This window comes from Trachemys scripta, chromosome 2, assembly GCF_013100865.1.
Source record: "Trachemys scripta elegans isolate TJP31775 chromosome 2, CAS_Tse_1.0, whole genome shotgun sequence".
NCBI lineage: Eukaryota > Metazoa > Chordata > Testudines > Emydidae > Trachemys > Trachemys scripta.
Window position 1 is genome coordinate 18170994 of NC_048299.1, and position 24509 is coordinate 18195502.

Here is a 24509-nt window from a genome sequence, read left to right on the forward strand (position 1 = left end):
GCTTTTGAAAATCCTACCCATTGACTTCAAGTGGCAAAGTCAATAGTAGGTGCTGGCTGCTCAGCACTTTTGAAGATCAGACCGATTAATTGTAGTTTGAATTTGTAATATGAATTTATTAGCTTAACAGTAGGGAATGAATTTGAAAAATTTCATGTTTAAGTGACTGCCTTGATCACGGTTGTGCAGCCAGTGAGTCATCATAACATTATATAAATACAGTATTAAATGTGTGTTCTGAATTTAAGCAAATGTGTTTGACACAATTGGCTAAAAAGTATTTGTTCTCTAGCAAGAACTTTAGCTTTGTGCTGAAGTAACAACCTATGGCGCAGACTGTTTCCCCATCACACTGCTTGGTTCCATCAAGCTGCTAATGGCAGCTGGTATGCTCCATCTGAGAATAGGGGACAATGGCCAGTGGGTACCTATAGTTACAGATGCACTGACTGACCCTTCTCTTTCGCTGTACTGGTCAAACTTATTTAACTCTGAGAAGCACAAGGTGTGTGGGGACCTCCTTAGTTGGATCTTGGAGTCATGTCCTCTCTCCACAGGCAGACCTGCACTAATTTCTTTATATTTAGGGCCTTTTGTTCCCATGGGGTTAAAGTAAGGAGGCAGAGTTTGAGCCTTAGACACTTGGTGGAGAGGGTCCTCTAGAATGGAGAGGAAAGGATTGTGGGTAAGAAGTAGTAACTGAGGCATCTCTTTACACCACCTCTTTGGTGAATCTTTGCTTTTTTGATCCCGTTTAGATATACCCTTAGTGGCCCCTGGATGCACCACCAGTCATTTTAATTTGAGATCCAGAAACTTTATTCTTTGATAAAACACTTGTGTACAGAGCAGAATTCAAATCTACTAAATTAAATAATTCTTATAAATGCTCTGTTTTATTCAATATAAAAAGATTTTTAATAGACGAAAAAGCCCTCATGCGTTCATGAACAACTTTCCACGTTTCATAGTTATTTCCTCTTTCTGGTATCTATCCATTTGTATCCCTTTCTATTTAAATAGCCTTGGTTTCTATTTCTCTGATTGTATTTTTCTTACAAAAATAACCATCATTATTAAATATTCTTTCTATTTTCTGATTGCAGTATGCTTCCATATATCTCCATTGCATCAGCTCTTTTTAAAAATTTCAGTATGTAAGATTAGTTTTGGTTCTGGCATTGAACCCTTCATTGTAAACTTCTTGCTAAAAAAAAGTTTCTTAAAGCAGTATCTTAAAATATACGTCAGAATATAATTGTATGTGTTATTTGTGGAAGTCTTTAAAATAGCTGTTTAAATTACTTTTCACACATTTCAGATAACTTAAGGTAGTGACACATTTTTAAACTATTAATGTTTTATCTCTCTCTTTTACCGTTCATTTGCCACTTGTCTTACATTTTGAGGTCTGAGGCAAACACTGTCTAGGATTGCTAGGGCAATGCCTCAGGTATAAACACTACTATGATACGAACAATAAATGTTGCTACTAATGTTAAAAATTCTAAGTAGCATTATAAAGGGGAGTACAGGCTGAACTTGTGGTCCAAAACGGAAACCAAAGTTTTAGCAAATTCAGTAGCAGAACTGATTTTTTCGTTATTATACGAAAGCATTTTTTGTTATGTAAAAATATCTTTCCTTTAGTGGATCCTAGACACTGCAACATTTTAGGGGAATGAGGCAAAATGAAATTGTTTTCATTGTACTGGAAAGTACAAAAAGCAAATTGAATTACATGTCATTTTCAAAATTATTTCAGATTTAATAATGAGGTGGTATAAAAGTAAGGAAATTGGGGGTTTTAAAAACCTAGTATCTAAAGTTTTTGGCTCACATTAACAAGTGTGTTACTCTTAATTCATGTCTTGCAATTTACATCGCCAGAGCAGTCTGTCATTTCTGAATGGTATTCAGTGATGGGTGGTGATTAACTATTACATGTTTTGTAATAGCATTTGTTTAGGAGGTAAATTACTGATGGAAATGAAAGAACACTTGTGAAAACAAGTCTACTGAAGTACTTTCTCAAAATTATTCTGCTTTAGTTATGGCTTTACTATAATAACAGTAACAGTAAATGAAATTTTCACTGGATTACTGTGTAGCAACAGCAGATCACAGGTAGTGTAAAAAGCATTTTGTTTCCATTTAACAGTATACATGGTATCAGGTGGTGTTGATTGACATTTCTTGGATAGTGCTTTATATGGCATTTCATGCAAATCATGTTTGAATGAGACTGCTGCATCAAATTACATTTCTTTCAGATTATAGCCCTTGCAGATGTGAGACTGAGCTTTGTTCAACATCTACCAAAAAGCTTTCGTTTTGAACATTTACTGTTTTCACAACTTGTCTGCAAAGCCCTGTAATTACAGCACTTAAGATAGTGAAGGAATGATGGGCATTTTCTCTTATCAGATCTATAAGTAGTAGCAAGCAGATGCAGCATGAGATCCCTCCAGCTGTCAAATATTGTCAGGCTGGCATAGAGGGAATGCAGTTTAAAATGCAGGTGACATAATACCCAACATCCTCCATTTGCTAGTAGGCTTCTGATTAATCACGATTACCATACATTATCATACCATCAAATTTAATCATATCAGTGAATTCCCATCTGCAAGAGGAGCAGCAGCAGCTAAACATGATGGTAACAGCTATTAAATAAGAGAGGAATACATGGTTTCTAAAATGCAGTAACCCTTTAACTTGTCATACTATCTCCACGGTGCACATGCTCCATAGATGTTAAAATCAAACAAACAGAGAACTCATACATTTATATTTTATGGTACTTGCCATATTTGGTTTCTTTGCTAACTGCTATTTCAGACTTGTGAGCATCCTGAGTTGTGGAATTAAAGATACGTAGAATATTTTTTTAAAGTTTTTTTTCCTGCATTAATGAAATCTTAGATTTTTCAATAGTTTCATTTTTTTATTATCTAACTACTTAAAAGTTGCTAAAAAAACAATCTGAATGAATGCAATTTTAACTTTTCTGTAAGTCGTCTTGTGAGAAAAATACAAATTCTCTAGAGGGGAAACTAGCACAAATTATTAAACATAACTATATAGCAATTAATTAGAGGCCAATAAGGAAACTCTGATGGCAAAAGTCAAGACCCCTTCCTCCTCCCATAAGGAAATCCAGTGAACATGTTTCACACCATTGTATACAGGAAACAGTTGTATGAATGAATTCTGTCCTACAACAAACTGGATCTGCATCTGAGAGATAACACACTGGATTAATAGAGTCTGAGTGCAGAAAGGCAGATGGGTCCCAAACCTGGAAATACATGTGTGCATAACATTATGCACACACATAGTACCAGTGAGTTCAGTGGGAGAGCTCTCACATATAAAATTACTCAGATTACTCCTGGGGGGATTCTGCATGACTGCACACCTGGAGAACTCCTCTTCTCCCCTCCACCACCCTCCCCGCCCCCGCGCAGAATTTTTGTGCTTCCCTGCAGAAAACGGCAGGGAAGCCACGGGGTGTGTGTGTGTGTGGTGGGGTGGGAGGAGAGACACTGCCATGGGTGCAGTTTTTTTGGGGGGGTTGCCCCCTCTAAAGAGGGGGCACACAGGGTTACATGGCACTTTTCTGCAAGCACAGAGCTGCCCAATTAAAGGAGGCTGCATCTTTGCTCTGCTGGCTCTGCAACTGAATGCCGCCTCCTGGGTGCTATTGCCAGTCGAGCTCCCCATCTGTGTGCTGGGAGCCTTCCTGTTTTCTGTGCAACCGTGAGTGCTGGCAGTGGGGCTGGGTAAGGGGGTGTGAGGGAAATGAGGAAAGGGGATGGATACCTGGTGCGCCTGGCACAGAGTGACAGGGCCCGGGGATGTTTCTGGGGTAGGCCTAGCCCTTGCACTGTGTCCGGGTCAGGTGCAGCCTCACTGCCAACTCCTTGTACCAAGGCAGGTGGGAGCTTCAGGGTGATCTCCCACCTCAATGCAGCCAGCTGTGCTCCCCACTGCCATGCTGTCGCCACATTTATGTATTGACATAAAAATTTGCAGAATTCTGCAGAATTTTACAAATATTTTGTACAGAATTTTTTATTTTTTTGGCGCAGAATTCCCTCAGGGGTATCAGATGCAAGTATTGATAGGGTCAGGGCTATGTAAATCACTTTCAAAATCTAGTTTCTCTGCTGAAATATAAACCAGGAATCATGTAATTTAACAACTGTATAGCAAAGTCTTAAATGTTGTTTACTGACATATTTCCTAGTCTAAGTCAGCTGTGTCAGTAATATTAGTAGTTTGTAAAGCTGCTTTTAGTTTGGGTTTTGTTTTTTGGTGGAAATAAAACATATTTCTTTTCATTTTTAAAAAGATATGATCACTCCAATGTTTGTTTTGCTTTGAGGTTCTCAAATTCCTTTTATATTAGTTACAAGAATATCCCTTTGCACCACCCCAGGCTGGAATAAAATGTAGAAATCCTGAATTTCTTGTATTCATGATCTGATTAGTGCTAGTCTTTTTCAGAATTCTCACTGGTAACTTGCGGGACCACTAAGACACACCAGGTCATAAACATTGTTAATAGTCTTCCCAATTAATAGTCTCTAATATAAGGAAGAAGAAATGCTCTTAATGAAGCTTAATCTCAATAGTCCTGAAACAGAGGATTTTCTAAAATGTGCTTTTCTTATTCACATGTTTGGGGACGCTGATCAGTCTGAGATTTCTAATACATTGTAAATTTCCCAGCACATCAATCTTCAAAAAGATCTTTACTGTCCTTAAGCAAAGTGGTTGCTGGGTTCTCTATTGCCAATGGGAAACTTTCTAGTCTGCCACCCTAAATTTAACTGCTATTTTGTACCAGTCCTCCAGATTCTGTTGTGTGCACTATTCCTACGTTATATTGAATCTTCAATTAAACATTTCAGTGGTAGTGGTAATGGCCATCTTTAACTTTCTTATGCAAGACCCTAGAGGAGAGACTTGTAAACCAAAGATGAAATTGAAGTTGAAGCTGCAGAAGACTCATTAGTTTTAAAACTAAACAGCTATACTTTTAAAAAAAACATTTTGTCACGTTAGGGTTTCTAATCTCATCTGAGATATTTAGGGTTGCACCTCTCTTCCTGCAGATAACAGAGGCTGTTCAGGTTTGTTCATGAGGTTTCATCACTTTGCTATGCCCTTTCCCTGCGAACTGTAAATACTCTTTTTCCAGCCATGCATACAGAGTAGTGAGCGCTCAGCTTTCAAGAATCATTGTTACCATCATGGTTTTAAAGCAGAAGTTTGGGACAAAAGTGAGCAGTATTTCTTGCCTTATTTACCTAAATATCCTAACCTGAAATTCCTCCGTAACTCTCCTTGCCTTGCACAGATCTTCCACCCTCTCAGCCTATATAAGAGCATGGATGGAATTTTTACTGATGTAAAGATAAAGAAACCAGGTGTTATAGCTCTTCTGGATTTTCCAACAGGATGGCTCGGATTTGGGCCTATACCTCCCAATGTGATTTCTCATGTCTTAGCATTATAAAGTGTCAAACATATATTCCACATCTAGTGGATCACCTAATATTATTCAAAGTTCCTTTAGTTTTGACTTAATTTGGACAGACATTCCCAACTTATTTTCCCATCCTGGATCTGCGTATAGTCCTACAGCTCCCACAGCCCTTCTGTTTGAACCAATTTTCTATTTCCTGAGACAGTTTGAATAGAGCTAACCACTGTTATGATTTTTTTAACAGACTCCTGAGTGATCTGATTCTGTTGAAAGTAGTTATACATTCAATATCACATGAATCTGTTTATTACTATAAACTATTATTGTCCTACTTTTGATAAAGGCATATAAAGGCTTAAATAAAAGGCATAGTTTAAGTATGTATTTAATTAGAGAAAATAATTATGCCAGTCAGTGGGCTATTTTCCCCTCAATGCAAACGCATCACTGTAATAAGCATTAAATGGAAGTTATTGGGCAGATTAGGTCCCAAATTTAGGTGTTTAAAATAGTATTAGAATGCGTATATTATTTTTCAATTTCAGTGAATCATTCCTCATCCTAAAAACATTGTGCCTAGTAAATGAGAACCAAGTGAAATTGATTAGAAGTGTACCTCTTAAAAGCATACAGTGGTGTATAAATTCTACATTAAAATCTTTTATAATGCACTCAAGGTATATAAAATGTGTCTAGTTATCCATGACAATAAGTGCTTTCTCCTAAAAGGTAGGCATTTTAGGAAAGCTTTTTGAAAAGTCTGATGACTGCTGAAATAAGAGGATTAACATCTTGTGACAGATGGCTATAGTTTTAATTGTGTCATAGGTTATAGCGGTCATTATTCTTTGCATTAAACCATATAATAAGAATTAACTGAGTGGCCCTGCTTAACTGTCAATGGGGTTCTCATAGCTCTTTGCATTTTAAGTGAGATTAATAAATGAAAACATGTTGTAGAGCCAGGGTATAATTTATTGAAAGATTCATGAAGTTTCAATGACATTGTTAAGGTATTTAATTAGTCTCTTGAAAAAAGTATAGAGTGACCCTTTTTGGGAAGCTGATAAGTCATATAATAGCTGTTAGATCCTCTTTATTCCTTGCTTTATAAGATTAACTTTGTGCTAAGCAATTTATGCTAAGTTTTCTCTTTTATTGGTAACCAAAGTTATTGGTGCTTCTTGAATAGATTATTCCAGATAACATCATGTAATTAACAAGAGATGCAGAAAAGTAAAAGTACAATTTGTGTAAGAATTGTATGAGAGAATGTTAATTTCTTAACTAGGAAGGATATTTAAGGGGATAAAAAGGAAAGCAAAATAGTGCAATTCTTTGAAAGGATTAAAGTAACCTTATCTCATATTCTTTCAGAAGGAGGATTGCCTGAGTGTGTGAAAGTCATGTTCAATGAGCTATTCACAACTCTAATGAATTGTAGACACAACTTGGCATTGCAATTTTTGCAAAAGTGATTGATAGCATGCAAGTTGTGCCTTAGATATATTGAATAATGGAAGTCAGTATAATGGGAAATTGCATAACCAGCATAGCATGTAAGACTGTAGAAAGAAATATTTGTCTGTGGAGCCATAATTTGTAGTATGAGGGGAAAAGTGATGGAGGAGTGGATGGGGACTTCTTTTTGTGGGGGATGAGGGTGTCAGGTAAACTTAACACACAATATTTCTGAGATTTCTAAAATTTAGCCATGAACAGTTAAATGCAAAGTTAATTTTAAACATAGTTTATTTCAGGAATTTGCCTGTCACCATGGAAGCAGGGCAAATTTTACATGTTATTTTTTAGGTATCTATCCACTGCCACTTTCCTAACTTTTCAGAGTAGAACTGCACTTTCAAGTGCTCTGGGATAAATGGCATGCGAGAGTTCAACATCTATTGTTTTTCAAAGATTTCCAGAACAAGTTAATTCAGTTTAAAATTTGTAAAGATTTTTTTTAAATTAACAGTCTGCATTCCCAACATGGAGTCTGGAAGTCGTCATGTTTCCATTTTCTGAGAGATTGTATAGTGGGGACACGCAAATAAGGAAATGTGACGACCGTTGTCTGTTCCCCTCCAGACTTGCAACTCCCTTTGGAAAGCTCATAAGACCTGAGCAGTGGGAATGAGTCTCTAACATCATGCCTTCAAAGAAGGAAATTAATTACCCTCTCAGTTCTCTTGATATATTCTCATTACTGTTAGTTGGGGTGCTAGTCTAGCACTTTAGCAGGGACATTGCCAATCCTTACCAACCTTCAGGGAAAAATACACTCTTAAATGCAGACCTTACGTGGTAGTACTGGGCTTGCCTACAGCGATCCTTTGTCACACAAGCTGCACGTTTGAACACATTTGTCTGTCATCTTTCTATTTATAAATGGAATATTTTGAGCAGTAAAGATCGTAATAGAACATGAATTGCTCCGTTCACCTCAGTACTATCTTTGTAAGTAGGCTTAAATATAGCAAAACATTCATTTTGGAGTACTCTATTGGGATTATAAACTTCTCTGTTAATAAGTAAAAGAAATTAATCCTTTAAAAATATTAATGTGTAAATTTACATTGTAAGAGCTTTGAGGCAGATATACCCTCTTTGTATTTCTGCAAAGCACTATGTAATTTACAGTTCTTTATAAATTAATAATCAGTTGTGTACTCTGTTTGCCTTCTTTGACCTTAGCCTTCCATGATGTAGTGGGGTAATTTATTATTATGTAATCAACCTTATTTCAAAGAGCCAATTCTATCCTAAGTTATGTTAGTACAACGCATGAACTTCAGTGAAGTTCACATCCAGGCAACTGAGCAATATTTAGCCCAGTATAAACAGTGATATCCACAAACTGAATGGTAAATAGCTTTTCACTAGCGTAGTATCACCCTTTTTTCAGTTCCGACCTTGGAGTCTCCAAAAAAAAAAAACAAGCGAATCAGTTCTCTAAATCTAGCTACGTAATGTTTTAGAAAAAAAAAAAAAGCTAATACCAACACTTTTTCTCTGTTAGGGAAAATGAGCAATAAGAATTCAGTCCCACTGTACATTCATAATTGAGTCAGTCCTGCTCTCTTCTAATGAGCCTGCATTTGCTTTGGCTCTGTCCTGTAGAGTTGCAGATTTCAAATCCCAAATGATAGGGTTTGTCTGCTTATGGGTAGTAAGAAGTTTGGAGCCTCCAGTCCCTTCTCGTTGAAGTTCTACTTACCTTTAAACTCTGACAATAGGAAGAGTACAAGAAGTACCATAACTAGAAAATGGTTTTCCTGGCTTTTGTACTATCAAACCCTAAAGCCAGTAGAGCTTAAAAATGATGTAGCATTTAAATCAAACCACTGCAGAAATAGAGAAGCCTCTCTGAGATTTTTCACCTTGCTACCTTTTTTCCCCCCCACTTCAAGTGAGTGGTGCTGGTAACTAGTTGGTGTTAGTCCTGGATTTTGGAATAGTTCAGGAAGCTTTACTTTCTAGGTTAGTTTATCATCTTCCATCTAGTGGAATATTTGTCTTGTGTAACGTTTCATTGAAATATATAGTACAGATGGATACAGTATGGTTGTAGTAAAAAATGACCAATCCCATGGCAAATTGTTGCCAAAACTTCTTGTGCCTGTTAAGTCATGACATGCATCATAAACATTCAATATTGTACATTCTTATTACATTACGAAATCAATGATGAAACTAGTATTCCCCATTGTTGATGGAAAGGACTCCTCCAAGTACCATCGACCCATCTTTCTTCCCACATCGCACTGTAGGTCTTGCATTACAGCTGCCTTCTTTCTGGGATGGAAGTCAGGAAGTTAGTTTTGTGTAGCCATTTATTTCTGCTGTTGCAGTCCAGTCCAGGTTGGTCGCTGGAGGATGACAGTGAGACACTTACTCCTTTTCTTTCCTCAATTTAAGGACAGATCTCAGCCTTGAGATTAAGGGATTTGACCTCTATTACCTTGCCTGACAACACTAGCTTGTATGAGCCTCTTTCATTTAGTTGAGAACCAGTTACCTTTTTTTTAAGTATTCAAGGTTGTAAGATTAATTGAAGTGCTTCTACGGAATCAACGTACTGATTACTCATGCAAAGTAATGGGTCAAAATAAATTGTTTTTTGCAAAAAGACATCTTAGTTGACATGTTTACTCACTATTTTGCTGTAATTTGAAACTGGGCAGATATAAAACCATGAAAAATGGAAATAACTACTGTGCATATCAAGATTTATTATGCATCTGTGTTACTGTATGCTTATTTTGGCAAAAATATGCCATTATGAAAACTGGCTGCTGCACCTGCTCTGTTCATTTTTAAAGTTAAATAACTGCATGTTCTGCTTTTATTTTTGTTTGCCAAATATCAATGGCAGTTGGCGGTATTAGAGAGTTGCTGACTTTAGAGGTTAGTATTGTGATGAGTCATTATAGTAATAATTCAGCACTGGCATTCTAGTCTGTAAATTTAAGACTAAACTGCAGTTTTTCTAGATATATTTAAATGCAGGTTTGACCTTTATCTTTCAGAAATGTATGTAATGTGCATCTATCAGTAAAATAGTAAGTCTAATATTACTGTACCTTATTTCTCCATTAAAGCAACTGCAATGAAGTTTCATTCAAAGGTGCCATTGTGATTTTGGTGCTTAAGAGTTTACAATGTTTTATATGAATGAGAAATTTAATGATCTCACAGGCAAATAAATCCGTATCTCAACTGATTTGACTCAACTCATCAGTACCTCAAACGCAGTGCAAAAACAAACAATAACTGGAAAAAAATTCAACCTACATGTATGTGCATTGTCTGAGAATTTAAATTAATGGAAGTCAAAAAATAAATGACAGCACTGGATAAAATTTGTAAAATTAAAAACTTGGAAAGTTGTACAGCACATATCCTGCTCACAATACAAATTAATATTTAATAGAATTGTATTGAAACTGCTGAATCTATACAAATGTATAAAATTACACATGATTACTATGTAATTTAGACACAGTAGTAAATTCTTCCTCCAGTTTTTAGTAAAAGTCAAATCAAACCCTGCTTAAAAATCATAGGGGCCCGATCCTGTTTCCATTGACATTTGGTAGAACAGAATCATGCCCATAGTTTGTCCTTACAGGAATAAATGTTACTATCCTTGAAAAATGTTCATCCTTCACGTTTCTTTTCTGTGAATAACAAATCTATTTATAATTGACTTTGCATGACTTGTCCTTCATATTATCAGCCTAACAATAAGAGGTAGTTCGTGTAGTTTTTCACTGGCTATTCAAAATAACCAGTAAAAACCTTTAAAACATGTAAGTGGCAAAATGTACTCACCGCAACTGTTTGTAATGGGTCTTTGTCCAGTTGACCAAATGAAAAGGAATGGCTTTCCCTTTAAGGGCTCCCGGTACAACTGGTGGTAGAGAGGGAGGAAGGGGAAAGTTTACTCCCTGTAGGAGCGGGAAGCGGCTAGACTAGGTATCTGGGAGGAGTGAGCATTGCCCTTCCAGCTGCTCAGAAAGAAGAGGGGTGTTGATACCCTGTGCAGTCCCAGAGGAACCTTCTTTTACCTGGACTGAGCTGGGTAGCATCCACCCTTCCAGCCATGATAACTGAAAGAGGATGGGGCTCCTTCATGATCTGCTGTGAGCATTATGCTAGTTGCCTCTTCTTTTTCCTTGGGGACTAGGAAGGAATTTTTCCCTTACCACTGGATTGGCTGAGGTGGGGTGGATTTTTTTCATCTTTCCCACAATGGGTGTGGGACCCAGTGGGGTAGGGCAGGGGAGTAAAGTTATAAGGTTGCAACTTAAATTTGCGCATTTTGTTTTATTTTGCTTGGTGACTTACTTTGTTCTGTCTGTTACTACTTGGAACCACTTAAATCCTATTTTCTGTATTTAATAAAATCACTTTTTATTTAGTAATTTACTCAGAGTATGTATTAATACCTGGGGGAGCAAACAACTGTGCATATCTCTCTATCAGTGTTCTAGAGGGCGAACAATTTATGAGTTTGCCCTGCATAAGCTTTATGCAGGGTAAACGGATTTATTTGGGTTTAGACCCCATTGGGAGTTGGGCATCTGAGTGCTAAAGACAAGCACACTTCTGTGAGCTGTTTTCAGGTAAACTTGCAGCTTTGGGACAAGTGATTCAGACCCTGGGTCTGTGTTGGAGCAGACGGGAGTGTCTGGCTCAGCAAGACAGGGTGCTGGAGTCCTTAGCTGGCAGGGAAAACAGGAGCAGGAGTAGTCTTGGTACATTGGGTGGCAGCTCCCAAGGGGGTTTCTGTGATCCAGCCCATCACAGTGGCATATAAAATATGCAAAACTTGTGGCAGATGTCCAGTGCAGGTACTCCATTATGGAAGGGATGTGATTATTGGATCAAATGGATTGGAAAAGGATTTGAAGGGAAAGCATCCCTTACGGGAGCTGAGGAAGGAGGGTTTGGGGCTCCTACATGTGATAGAGTGGGAAGCCAAACTGCTTCGTTTTATAGCCCCCTTAGTCTTCTTAGGAGGGTAGGGTGACAGTTCTTGGCAATTGGATGGCAGGGGCCATGTTGGGGGTTATGAGGAAATGATAACCTTCACTATGCAATTTATTGCTAGGTACTCCCAAATATTTTAAGTGAATGATGTTGCAGCCTAATTAAACCACATCCATTGCCTCCTTGTTGCCTTATGGCTTGACTGGACTGGACTGCAGTTAGATATTTCCAGCTGTCAGCTGGGATGGATTAGCAAGGACTAATGCTTAAATAATACATCTTAATAGCTGAATAAACAGTATCCAGTGTTACTTTACTGATGTATATTCTACATCAGTGATTTAGATAATGTCATAGAGAGTACACTTATAAAGTTTGCGGATGCTACAAAGCGGGGAGGGGATGCAAGTTCTTTGGAAGATAGGATTAAAATTCAAAATGATCTGGACAAACTGGAGAAATGGTCTGAAGTACATAGGATGAAATTCAATAAGGACAAATGCAAAGTACTCCACTTAGGAAGGAACAATCAATTGCAAACATACAAAATGGGAAAGACTGTCTAGGAAGGAGTACTGCAGAAAGGGATCTGGGGGTCATAGTGTATCACAAGCTAAATATGAGTCAACAGTGTAACACAATTGCAAAACAAGCAAACATTCTCGTATGTATTAGCAGGAGTGTTGTAAGCAGGACAAGAGAAGTTCACCTCTACCCCAATATAACACGACCCGATATAACATATATCCACTAATTTGGATATAATGTGGTAAAGCAGTGCTTCGGGGGTGCGGGGCTGCGTGCTCCGACGGATCAAAACAAGTTCAATATAACGCGGTTTCACCTATAACGCGGTAAGATTTTTTTTTTTTGGCTCCCAAGGACAGCGTTATATCAGGGTAGAGGTAATTCTTTCACTCGTACTGTGTGTTGATTAGGCCGCAACTGGAGTATTGGGTCCAGTTCTGGGTGCCACATTTCAGGAAAGATGTGGACAAATTGGACAAAGTCAAGAGAAGAGCAACAAAAATGATTAAAGGTCTAGAAAACATTACCTATAAGGGAAGATTAAAAAAAACTGTGTGTGTTTAGTCTGGAAAAGAAGACAGAGGGGACATACCTTTTCAAGTACATAAAAGGTTGTTACCAGGAGGAGGGAGAAAAATTGTTCTCTTTAACCTCTGAGAATAGGACAAGCAGTAATGGGCTTAAATTGCAGCAAGAGCGATTTAGGTTGGACATCTGGAAAAACTTTGTCAGGATGGCTAAGCACTGGAATAAATTGCCTCGGGAGGTTGTGGAATCTCCATTATTGGAGATTTTTAAGAGCAGGTTAGGCGAACACCTGTCAGGGATGATCTAGATAATACATAGTCCTGCCATGCGTGCAGGGAACTGGACTAATTGACCTCTCAAGGTCCCTTCCAGTCCTATGATTCTATGCCTGCCTCATTTATTGTAGAAGTGGAAAGGTGTGTGGTGAATGAGACAGGGCATTGCAGTAAGAAAAAAGACCGTCTCATAACTAAGGCAGTTGACTGATGCATTGGAGAGTTGGATGCTATCCCTGCTTCTACCACGGAGCTCCTGTGTGATGCTGGATAGATCTGTTAAACTTTTTGTGGCAGTGGGGGGGGGCACTAATTGTGGTGTTCATTTTCTGATACCTGAGTTGAGACCTAGGGACTGATTTGCAGAACTGAAGACTATGGGAGCAGTACTTTGAACATATTAAGTGCTATGAGATGCTGAATGCTCTGAAAAATCAAGGCCTTGGTGTTTAGAATTGGGCATCCAAAATTTGGTGGATACTTTTCATCTTAGTCTTTTTGTGCCTCAGTTCTCCATCTGTAAAATAGGGATCATAATGCCTCTTCACCTTATAGGGGAATTGTGAAAATAAATTGTTTGTGAAGCTCTGATACGCTAGAAAACTCCATGAGGAAATTATTAATTCTGCCTTAAGAACAGGGCTTGAAGAGTGTGCAATAAATACAGACTTGGGCTACACATTGAACAATGAGAAGACAAAATAGTGAATCCTGTGCAATGAGGCTTGGGTCCTGTGGAATAAATAGTATGTTATGTTCTTAATGACCAGCATAGTTCATGCATACATGTGGATAGAATTAAGGTTGCATTGACAACTGTAAATCTCGAATTTTCTACCTTTGAAGTACTTGACTTTGCAACCTAAATAACTTTCTTTTACCAGTTGTTTTTATATGCAGTTTGCTAGGTTTTTAAAAAGGGAAAACAGTTTCTCTTGTGTGCAGCTGTAATTTTCCAATCATGCATTATCAGCAGGGTTTGAACCCTGAATCTTTGGCTCTGCAACACACACTGCTACCACTTGAGTGACAGGCCTTAATTACATTGGCTAGCAGTAGCAGAAGTGTGTTTTTGTGGGGGTGAGGTGTGCTACCAACACAATGTGTGCTGGGTAAAGTAGGTGGTCGGGGGAGCCCTGCCTGGATCTGTTTTCCCATCTCCTTTCCAGGAACTGTGGGGCTCCTGTCCCATGTGTAGCCCCCAGAGGAGGAGGAGATGAGAAACTGGTACCATGTGCCAGGTCTAGAAAAGGAGTTTGGTCAGATGGGGTAGCCTGGGTTGGCGTGCTCGCCTCCTCCCCCACTCTACTACAGGTGCTCTGGCAGCTCCTGGGTGTTCCTAGTACAGTGTATGGTGATGGTGCTTAGGTGGTAGCACAGGCCTAGCTCTTCAGAATGTTCAGTTGTCATATTGGCAGGCTGCCAGAATTTTCCTGCACAACAAGTGAGAGAGAGGCAATATTTAATAGTAACATTCAACTAAACCTGAATGGAATTTCCTGGGACAAGAAAAGTCACTTCTCTAGCCCGAGGCTTTTTCCTTACTGAATTTCAACGGCTGGCTGCTTACAATGGAGGTATTAAGATGTTTCAAGAAAAGGTCCCAAGAATATTTTATAATGGAAAATGTTAGGCAGTTTAAATAGAGAAGCCACTATCAGCTCTTCCTATAAATTTTACATGTGTCATGAAGACTTTCATGCTTGAGTTTGAAATAATACCTCTCCTCTAAATGAAGTAGCCACTGGAGACTGGATGGTTCAGGAGACTGATAATGGGATATAGAACCTTTAATCTGTAGGGTTGCTAAGTCCAGTCTAGTGCAGGGTAGGAGTGACCAAAAGTAGTTATGTCTGACCGCTGTTTAGTGATGTAAAATGAGTGATTGCAGCCCTGCTCTTAGTGGAAAGGTGTTAATTGCTCAAAAACCTCAATTTTAGCACTCTCAGCAGAGAGGCCAGAAGTTTTATGGGCATGGAGACTCAACTGTTCTTAAAATTGATGACCAGCATAGTAAAAATTGCCCAACTTGCTTAAATGATAATCTTGAATTATGGTTAGCTCTGTGACACCTACCTTTTCCCATGCGCACGTGCACACACTAGGATGAGTGGTAGGGTGGAGGCCTTGGCACATGTTTCTTCTGGAAGTATGCTAGATTTGGAATTTGGTAAACTTCCAAGTGCCATTTTAAGATCTATGTTGTGTTCTTTCAGACTTTTAACGTTCTCTTACTTAACTTTAAAAGGGAGTGTCTCTTCTTGAATCTGTTTATTTTGAAGGGCTTGTTTTTGCTTAATGTGGTTCTAATTGTTGGTGAATACCAGGAGCACGTGTAATACATCGCTAATTTCTAAATGCATATTAGTTTGAAAACAAGGATGTACTGAAATGACATTGATTATCTTTCTGACTTTTTCATGCATGCTTATCATGAATATGGTATCTGTTTCCTTGTGAATGTATTGATAGATGGGAGACTGCCTCACATTTTCAGTGGATGGTATCAATTTTTAAAATTGTCAAACATTTCCATATAAAAGCAAATAATGATAGTGGTAGTATGAATTACTGAATTAAATCTGAATTATTCTGCGTGCTCCTGATTGTGCAATAACAGGACATTAAGCCAGCGTTTAAAGGCTTTTTTAAAAAATTTTTAAAAAATCAAGAAAAGACAGATTCTGTGTAAATTTTTCATATGCCTTTTGAAATGCTTCAGATGCTTAAGTATTTAAGTTTTATGTGAATTGGTAGAAATGTTAGTTCCCGTTATTTATTGAAAGATGATTGCTCTAATTTTCTGGATGTCACAAATTGATTTTTTTTTTCCTTTTTGAAGTAAAGCTGCTTCATTTCTGTAGCTTAGGTTGTTCTAAATAGATGGCAAAGAATAGCATGGTTTAAGAAGATAAATGTCAGGAACGTTTTCTAAAGTAGACATTCAGACTTTTGGATTAATGGGAAAGAAGGTCAATAATTGCATGGATTTCAATAAGCTTGAAAAGAAATGGCATTCCTGTGGTGCTACAATGACTATTAAAACGCTGTGAAATCATTTCAAGATCCTGTTCTCAGCTTCAGTGTCTGATCCATTGTGCAAGAATGACTCAGTAGGGCTGCCAACCTTGTACATATTACAGGAGATAATTGATAAGTCAACTGGTTTTTTTAAGAATATTTTTAATAGACTATGGATGAATTTCTTAAAGATGGACTTAGTTTTGCTGATTTTTGTTTTATTAAACAGGGCCCTCCAGACTTTCAGCAGCACCCTCCTGGACCTGTTCCTACCAACTTCACCCAAGCCCCAAGAATCCCTCTACAGGACCAATGGAGAGGCCCACCTCCACCACCTATGCCTCCTCCTCCTCCGCCTCCTCCTCCTCCCCAGGAAAGAGACCCTTTCTTCATGGGAGGTATATAATTTTTATTTTAGATTATTATACAGGGTGACCTTTTTCATTACAAATATACTATTTGAATATTCTTCCTTTTCACACAGTATCCCCTTCTCATATGTGTGGATAGATTAATTCATAGATCTGAAGATCAGAAGGGACCATTATGATTTAGTGTGATCCTGTATTTTGTCATCTCTCAAAAAGCAACCAAATAACATTTTCAGTTTGTTACAGTTCAGATATTAAATATCAACACCATTCCTCCATTCATCTGTGGTCGTTCCCCCATTAACAGTTGTATCTATCTGGAATATTTGGTGCCCTACAAATTTATCTTTCTATGAATTCTGTGCAATCTTTCAGTTAATGTTAAAGTTACAACACAACAAACATGGTGTCAAGTAAAATACAAACATGGAATAAAGTGGCTTGACTAGGTCTTTGCGTGGATTGAAAGGGTGTTAGTTTTGTTCAGATTGTCAGTGCTTGCATTTCTCTAGTCCTAATTGCTGCTTGGAGTTGTTAGGTGCTTTTGCAGTAGAAATAATAAAAATAACTATTAATGCCAGCTAGTTGTCAAATTGTCCTCTTTCTCCCAAGGGTCTGCATCTTCCATTCTAAGGTGGTTCTTAGCACAAGCAAGAGGAGTATCTCTCATATAACCTTGCGGAGCTGCTCTTCCAACTAAAATATTTTGTAGTTATTCCTCAATCAAATTATCAAGTTACTCTCCTGAAGCTGAAAATATGGCAAGACTGTATTTAAAACACATTTGTATTCATGAGGAGGTTGTCACTTAATTAAATGTTTTGATTTTAACAGATCCAAGATTCCCAAGTCATCATATGTTTGAGCAACGGAGTCCCCCACCTCCACCCCCTCCCCCACTCCTTAACAGTACCCATCCTGTCCCTAACCAGAATCCTCTGCCTTTCAATCAACCTGGACCAGGATATAATCAGCAAGGGCAGCAACCAGTATTTCCCAGAGACAGACCAGTAAGACCAAACATCCAGCCTCAGAATCCTGCCGGAATTCTTCACTTCAGCCAACCAGGTTCAGCAAATCCACGGCCTTTCATGCAACCCAGACAACAATTCTTACAAAACCCAGGACAGCCATTTCTAGCAACACATACACAGCCCAATATGCAGGTATTAATCAATAGTAAAACGGGCTTATAAGCACTATTTAGAACTTTTGCATTTAGAAAGCTATATTGCGATCATTACGTTCAGCTCATAGCAGCGATCTAACCAAAATGCCTAAGTCTTGTTTGATATTACAAATATGAAGTAGATTTAAGTATAGTGCCTATTATAGTGTTAGAGAAACTGATTTTCATCACCATATCAACAACTCAGTTATGAAACTTACACCAATGTATATTTCAAAAGTGAAATTATTAAAATTGCTGTTTTCTGCTCAACTGCTTACAGCTAATGCGATTAGAAAAGTTCTTAACAATATTTTGTTCACCCACGGTTCCTTACATTAATTTACTCCAGGAGAAATATGAAAATATTGTATTGTTCAAAATGTGTGTTTACAGAGAGAAGTGTGTGTATACAAAATAGACATTGCTGGGTTATTTCACCTCTTGTCACAGGTCTTGGGTGCCCTCTGCTGATAAAAATGAGCTGTGTGTTTTAGGGGGCTAGCAGTGAGAGAGAAATCAGTATGGCTTCTTAAAAATTAGTTTTTCTTTTAAACTGTTTGTTAAGTAGACAAATGGTTTGTATGACCATGAAAAATATTATGCAAAGGCCCTTGAATTTCGGGAGGGAGGGGCGGAGGGGGGTTGTTATAGATTCATGATGCATACACTGTGGATTTCTTCTTAAGAGTAAATATTATATTGTATAAAAAGCAACAAAGAGTCCTGTGGCATCTTATAGACTACCAGATATATTGGAGCACAAGCTTTCATGGGTCTGACGAAGTGGGTATTCACCCATGAAAGCTTATGCTCCAGTACATCTGTTCCAAGTCTATAACATGCCACAGGACTCTTTGTTGCTTTTTACAGATCCAGACTAACACGGATACTCCTCTGATATTATATTCTAATAATTCTTAGAAGCAAGTAGGACAATTAGACTTATTTATTGTAGTCTCATTAATATCATTATTTGAGATTTTTTCACGTTAAGAAGTTGAGCTAAAATCTAAGTACAAATGTTCAGTGACCAAGTGATATCATTACCCTTTACAGCAATCAACAGTCCTCGTTTACCGCAAATACTGTTGCCCCAGGAAAGCCTATATTTCTAGAGCTCCTTACTTACCAGCCAAAATATTGTTGCCATACAAGAACAAATCTGATTGCTTAAGGAGCTTATTTTCCTTAGGATTGAAAAAAATGTGTAGAATGTCTTTTTTTTTCTTTTTAAAATGTAAAGGGTCCCTTGCACCCTCCTCTACCGCCTCAGCCTCACCATCAGCAACAACAACACCAACACCACCAGCAGCAGCACCAACAGCAGCAGCAGCACCAGCAGCATCATCAGCATCAGCATCAACATCAGCATCACCATCATCTTGCTGGTCCACCACAGCCTTTGATTCCCATTACCCAACCACAATTCAGACCTCATTTGCAGACTTCACAGCAACAGGCAAATAACAATAGAATGCAATGTCAACAGCGGCAGGGTCCAATGAATCCAAGACATGTAAGTACCAGTAAATACTGGCATACATCAGTGTTCCCTCATTGTGTGTGTGTGTGTGTGTGTGTGTGTGTGAAGATTGTGTATCTGAGCTCAAGTTTAAAACCTTTGAGCATAGGCTCTCCCAAGGACAGAACAAGGAGCAATGGTCTCAAGTTGCAGTGGGGGAGGTCCAAGTTGGATATTAGGAAACACTATTTCACTAGGAGGGTGGTGAAGCACTGGAATGCGTTACCTAGGGAGGTGGTGGAGTCTCCTTCCTTGGAGGTTTTTAAGGCCCGGCTTGACAAAGACCTGGCTGGGATGATTTAGTTGGGAATTGGTCCTGCTTTGAGCAGGGGGTTGGACTAGATGACCTCTTGAGGTCCCTTCCAACCCTGATATTCTATGATTCTATGATTCACTCCTATTCCTTCTCCTCTTACTCTGTCCCCTTCATTCACTCATCCTCTCCACTTTCCTTCCTCATTTATTCAATATCCTATGTTTATAACCACATCCCCTCCACCTCTGTCTCCCCCTTGACTTATTGTCTTTCCCTCTTCCCTATTCGCCTCCTCTTCTCACTCACTGTGTGAAAGAAAGAGACAGAGACAGTGCCCTCTCATGCTAAGAAGCTAGAGATCATGGATGTTTGGGAGGGTGGAGTAGGGGGAGGGTTGTAGGGTCAAATGTAAAGCTGTGATTGGGGTTGGGGAGCTTAGTGTTTCAGCAATGAGGAATCTGTGCTTGACGACCTCTCCATAGCACTGCTGACTAGGCGTTCTGGTGCACGATGAAGCAGTGCCATGGGGGATCCCTTGTTACTCTGATTACTCCAATGCAGAGAAGTTTTGCCCCATTTCCTTCTGTCCCTCCTCCCTTCGCCCATTCACTTGGTTGGTGGGGGATCCAAGGCATAGTACCTTGGCTAATCTGGATATAGCTCAGAGCAGTTATACTGATCAAACAGTCATTCTTTGGGTTTATTTTCGAAATGGTGTATATGTGAGAGAAGTCTTAAGTTTTGCTGTTTAAAGAAACCTAAAGATATGTGGTAGAACTGAGAAAATTTCAGCAGGAGGACACTTTTAAACACTTAGTCCACAAAAGTTAGTGGGTATTTTACTAAAAAGCTATATTGAAAATGCAATTGTCCTCTGAAGAGTTAGTGCCAATTTTGGAGACTAAATGTTAGTCCTGCTTGAAGTGGAAATCTCAACATAACCTGAACTCTGAAATGGCTACCAAGGCCTCCATATTATATATGTATGTTGTCTTTTGCCTCTGTCAGAGTACACCAACACAGAACATGGTCAAGCGTCCGAATCAGCAGCTACAGTCAACTGCTTCAAGAAATAGCAACTTGCGTGAATTACCAATAGCACCTTCGCATGCTATTGAGATTAGTAACAACCGGCGAACCGCTGCACCTGCTGCGCAGGTGAAACCCATTACCAGCACAACACCTGCTACAAGATCGGTAGTAGGTGTTGGGAGCCCACATGGAAGGACTGAAATGAAAGCTAGAGCAGTCGTGCCAGTGGTCCAAACTAAAGTAGAAGTAAAATCTGAACCAGAGGTAAGGGAGATTTTCCATTAATGTTAAATGGCTGTTTGTAGTACATGCATTTCTATTTCTTAATGTAACCGGTTGCTATATAGGTACAGATAAGAAATACCTGCAAAACATACCTGTATGGTGCTGCTAAGTAGGAAGTCATGGCCAAAAGTTGAAGCATTGGCTAATCTATTCACCTTTCTTAAAAGAATAAGTTTATACTCCACAAATCAGACTAGCAAATGTATAAACTCACCTATATGCACCCATGTGCTACACTTCATTACCACTAGGTGTCCCACTTGCAGGTTGCACTCTCCTCGTAGTGTTGTCAGAAGGGGAGAAGGGGATTAGCTGCAAGCTCCTCCCAGGAGAGGGGTCCAGGTCTTGAAGGTTGGAAGGGCTGGGTGACTCAGTTTTGGGAGGTAAGGGAACTACTCCTACAAAAGTTGGGGACAGGTAGCCTACTTGATTTGGGGCATCCTGCTTTGGTATATGATGTGGTTAAAGTAGGAACAGCTACTGAATGAGGAAAGGAAGAGAAGAAGGGGGAGGACAACGAGCAGGAATGAATCAGACTTAAAGTTGCTTCAGAGATGGTATGGGCAGGACATTGCTGACCTGAAATCTGGTGTGGAGGTGAAAGTATCTGAGAGAACCACAGCGAGTGACATGGCGCTAAGTGAGGCTGGAGTAGGGCTAGCAGCAGCAGTGCTTCTCTTCCCTTGCCTCAGGTCCTGCAGCTTCCCATATCAGACTAAGAGGCTTCTGGGTCCAACCAGCTCCCTGCTGCTCAGTTTAGGTTTTCTCATAAGAACTGCCATACTAGGTCAGACCAGTAGTCCTCTAGTCCAGTGGCCAGTACCAGAGCTTCAGTGAAGTTTTGGATAGCTCCATTCCTGTCTTCCCCTCCTGGCTTCTGGCATTTAGAGGTTTAGGGTCACCCAGAGTATGGGGTTATCCCTGGCCATCTTAGGTAATAGTCATTGATGGACTTGTCCTCCTTGAACTTGTCTAGTTCTTTTTTTAACCCAGTTACATTTTTGGCTATTACAATATCCCATAGCAATGAGTTCCACATATTAATACCACCAGATACTACTTTCTCAGCAATACCTATCCCTATCTAATACTTCCTCTTCCAAACTGGTTCCCTACTGCTCATCACTTCCTCCCCAGTCTTGTGAATAAGACAGCCACCAGATCCCTCCATTCCTCTTCTTTTCCATTTTCTGCTCTCTCAAATGAGACCCAAATGACTTCCAAACATGGCTTCCCAGCCCAGCCAATCTCCTCCAAGTCCTGGAGTCCTCATGATAAGCTGCAGTTGAGCCATCCCCTCAGGCACCTCTTCTGCTGATGGAGCGGATACTCGTCCTACATCTCATCTGGAGGAAATATAAAATATTTTGTTTTTATTATTTTCCATTTTGAAAAAAGTTGCTATTTAATTTGCCAGGACCCCCCAAGAGTGTGAGGTATGTCTGTACTCTGAACCTCACTCAGGTCTTGATCCTGAATGCTGCTCTGTGTGGATCCTTACCCCTGTATGGAACTCCATTGAAGCCGGGGGGGCTCCCCATGGTCACAGGGAGTCTCTTGTGTGGAGCAGTTTGCAGGATTGGGCCCTTAATGTTGACCGCTATGAGACACTGTATCTACATGATGGTTAAATGACTGTTACAATTTTCAAATGTCAAGTCATTCCAAGCAGAACCACAAATCCTTCATGTTAAGTTAGCTATGAACCCCTCTGTCTCAAACACCAGGTTTCTTTTAAGAACTTCTTCTTTTAAGTTGCTGGTGATTAGCTCCTCTTCTTTTTCTTGAATTAGTTATGACCATCTCTCATTTCCACAAATGAAACATGAAGGAAACATGCAGTTATCAGTATTTAACTTCCTGTGCACTTATTCATCATCAGGAATAAAAACCCCTTGGTTCAGCTTTTCAAGAGGTCACTTATTTAACTTTGCTCTTTAGTTTCAGCAGATACTAAAGGTTTTTTCCCTTTCATATCAGTTCCTCATAGAAGAATCTAAAAGTAACAGAAAATAACACAGATCTTGGGAAAATTCTGCATCTTTCAGGCCAGTAAGAAAGGTGATAAAGATTATAAGCTTGTTACATATAGTTACAGGCTTCCTCTCTCCAGTTAAATATGAATTAACTCCAAAATGTATACATTAGTCATTAAGTCTTTTGTTACTGTCTTTGACTGGGTGTTCCCTACAAGACAAGACAGAGCAGCCTTCTTGTCCCCTCAGATTTAATTTAAATTTAAATAAATCCCTGTAAACTTTTGTATGTTCTAAGATTAACTGGCCTTACCTATCTGAAACTTTAGTCTCACAGAACTTTTGTATCCCTTATCTTTTTGTGGGTGCTTCAAAACTTTATTTGGAAGCAATTTCTGAAACTTTCTGTTCATGTAACTTGCAGAAAGCTTTTTTTGGTCCTGGAACAGAGGAAGTGTCTCCTTGTAATTCCCAGTAGAACCCATCACAGTAAGTGCGGGAAGATGCTCAACAATTAACTGAGACGCTAATGGAAAATGGGGCTTAGAAAGCAGCAACAATTCACATACTATACCATATTAACAAATGTGTCCTTTCAACCTCACCACAGTTTTGTACATCCTGTGCATTAAATCAGTACGTAACTTCTATTTACCTGTAGTGGGATACTTCTGCGCTCTTTTTTTTTTTAAGTTGTGTTCCGATAATTCTCTTTAGGGCAGACCTGTACAGAACTCTCTCTGGTGCAATCATTTTTCCATATTTTTCTTTCCTTCTTTTCTTTCAATAATTTCACTCTGTCCGCTTCTTTACCTTTATGGTGTTAATGAAGAGTGAGGAAATGTCCTCTTCTCTTGTCATATTGTTGCATTGCTCATAAGCGGCAAAGCCACAGATTAGTTACGCAGGTCATTTTTCAAGTGTGTAAGAACCGAAAAACTAAATTATTAGGACTATTTCTTGTATCCCTCTTTCTCTAAAGCCAGCGGCCTTATATACTAGGGATCTTACTAGGGCTCAGAAGGAGCCCTACAAACATCCAAATATGACCTCATATAGATTTTGGCAGTATTTTAAAAGTTTGCAGCCCTGCAGGACTAGAAGCAAGTGCTGGGTCCCACTGAGAAATTGGGAATCTACTCTTCCCATAGCATAAAGCTCCTCTTTGTAGCCCTGCTACAGGGCTGCAAAATAGAATTTTTAAAAAATAGATTGATATGTCTATGTATAGAAAAACTATTACTGTGTTATGCTTATAAGAAGCACACGGGATCTTTTTCAGGAGAAAAGGCAATCCGCCGCGTTTATTGAAGATACAGCAATTAGCATATGCATTCTTTCTCTCCCACTTTCTCCCCCCCGCCCCCCACGCCAGTTGATGTTAGAGTCCAGATCAATCCAGTGGCCAGCTAGGCTGATCACGGGTAGGGAGGAGCCGGGTTCCGTCAGTCACGACACGATGCTCCAGGGAAGTTTTGGCAGGACAAACCCAAAGTTTCATGGCAAGGCACCCTGTTTATATAGTGATTTTCCTTCATTGGGACCAAAGAGT

At 39.1% G+C, this 24509-nt stretch overlaps 1 protein-coding gene across 6 annotated transcripts in view; it reads left to right on the forward strand.

Moving 5' to 3' along the window:
• The window catches only part of RBM33 (RNA binding motif protein 33), a 152089-nt gene that overhangs the window by 65180 nt on the left and 62400 nt on the right, over nt 1–24509 (forward strand). For 5 of the 6 annotated variants that reach the window (XM_034759995.1, XM_034759996.1, XM_034759991.1 and 2 more), the window contains 4 exons: nt 16574–16742; nt 17550–17881; nt 19130–19402; nt 20673–20960. In XM_034759995.1, the coding sequence (XP_034615886.1) occupies nt 16574–16742; nt 17550–17881; nt 19130–19402; nt 20673–20960 (1062 nt within the window). The remainder of the gene's footprint in view (nt 1–16573; nt 16743–17549; nt 17882–19129; nt 19403–20672; nt 20961–24509) is intronic. The other variant, XM_034759993.1, reaches the window with a different exon arrangement.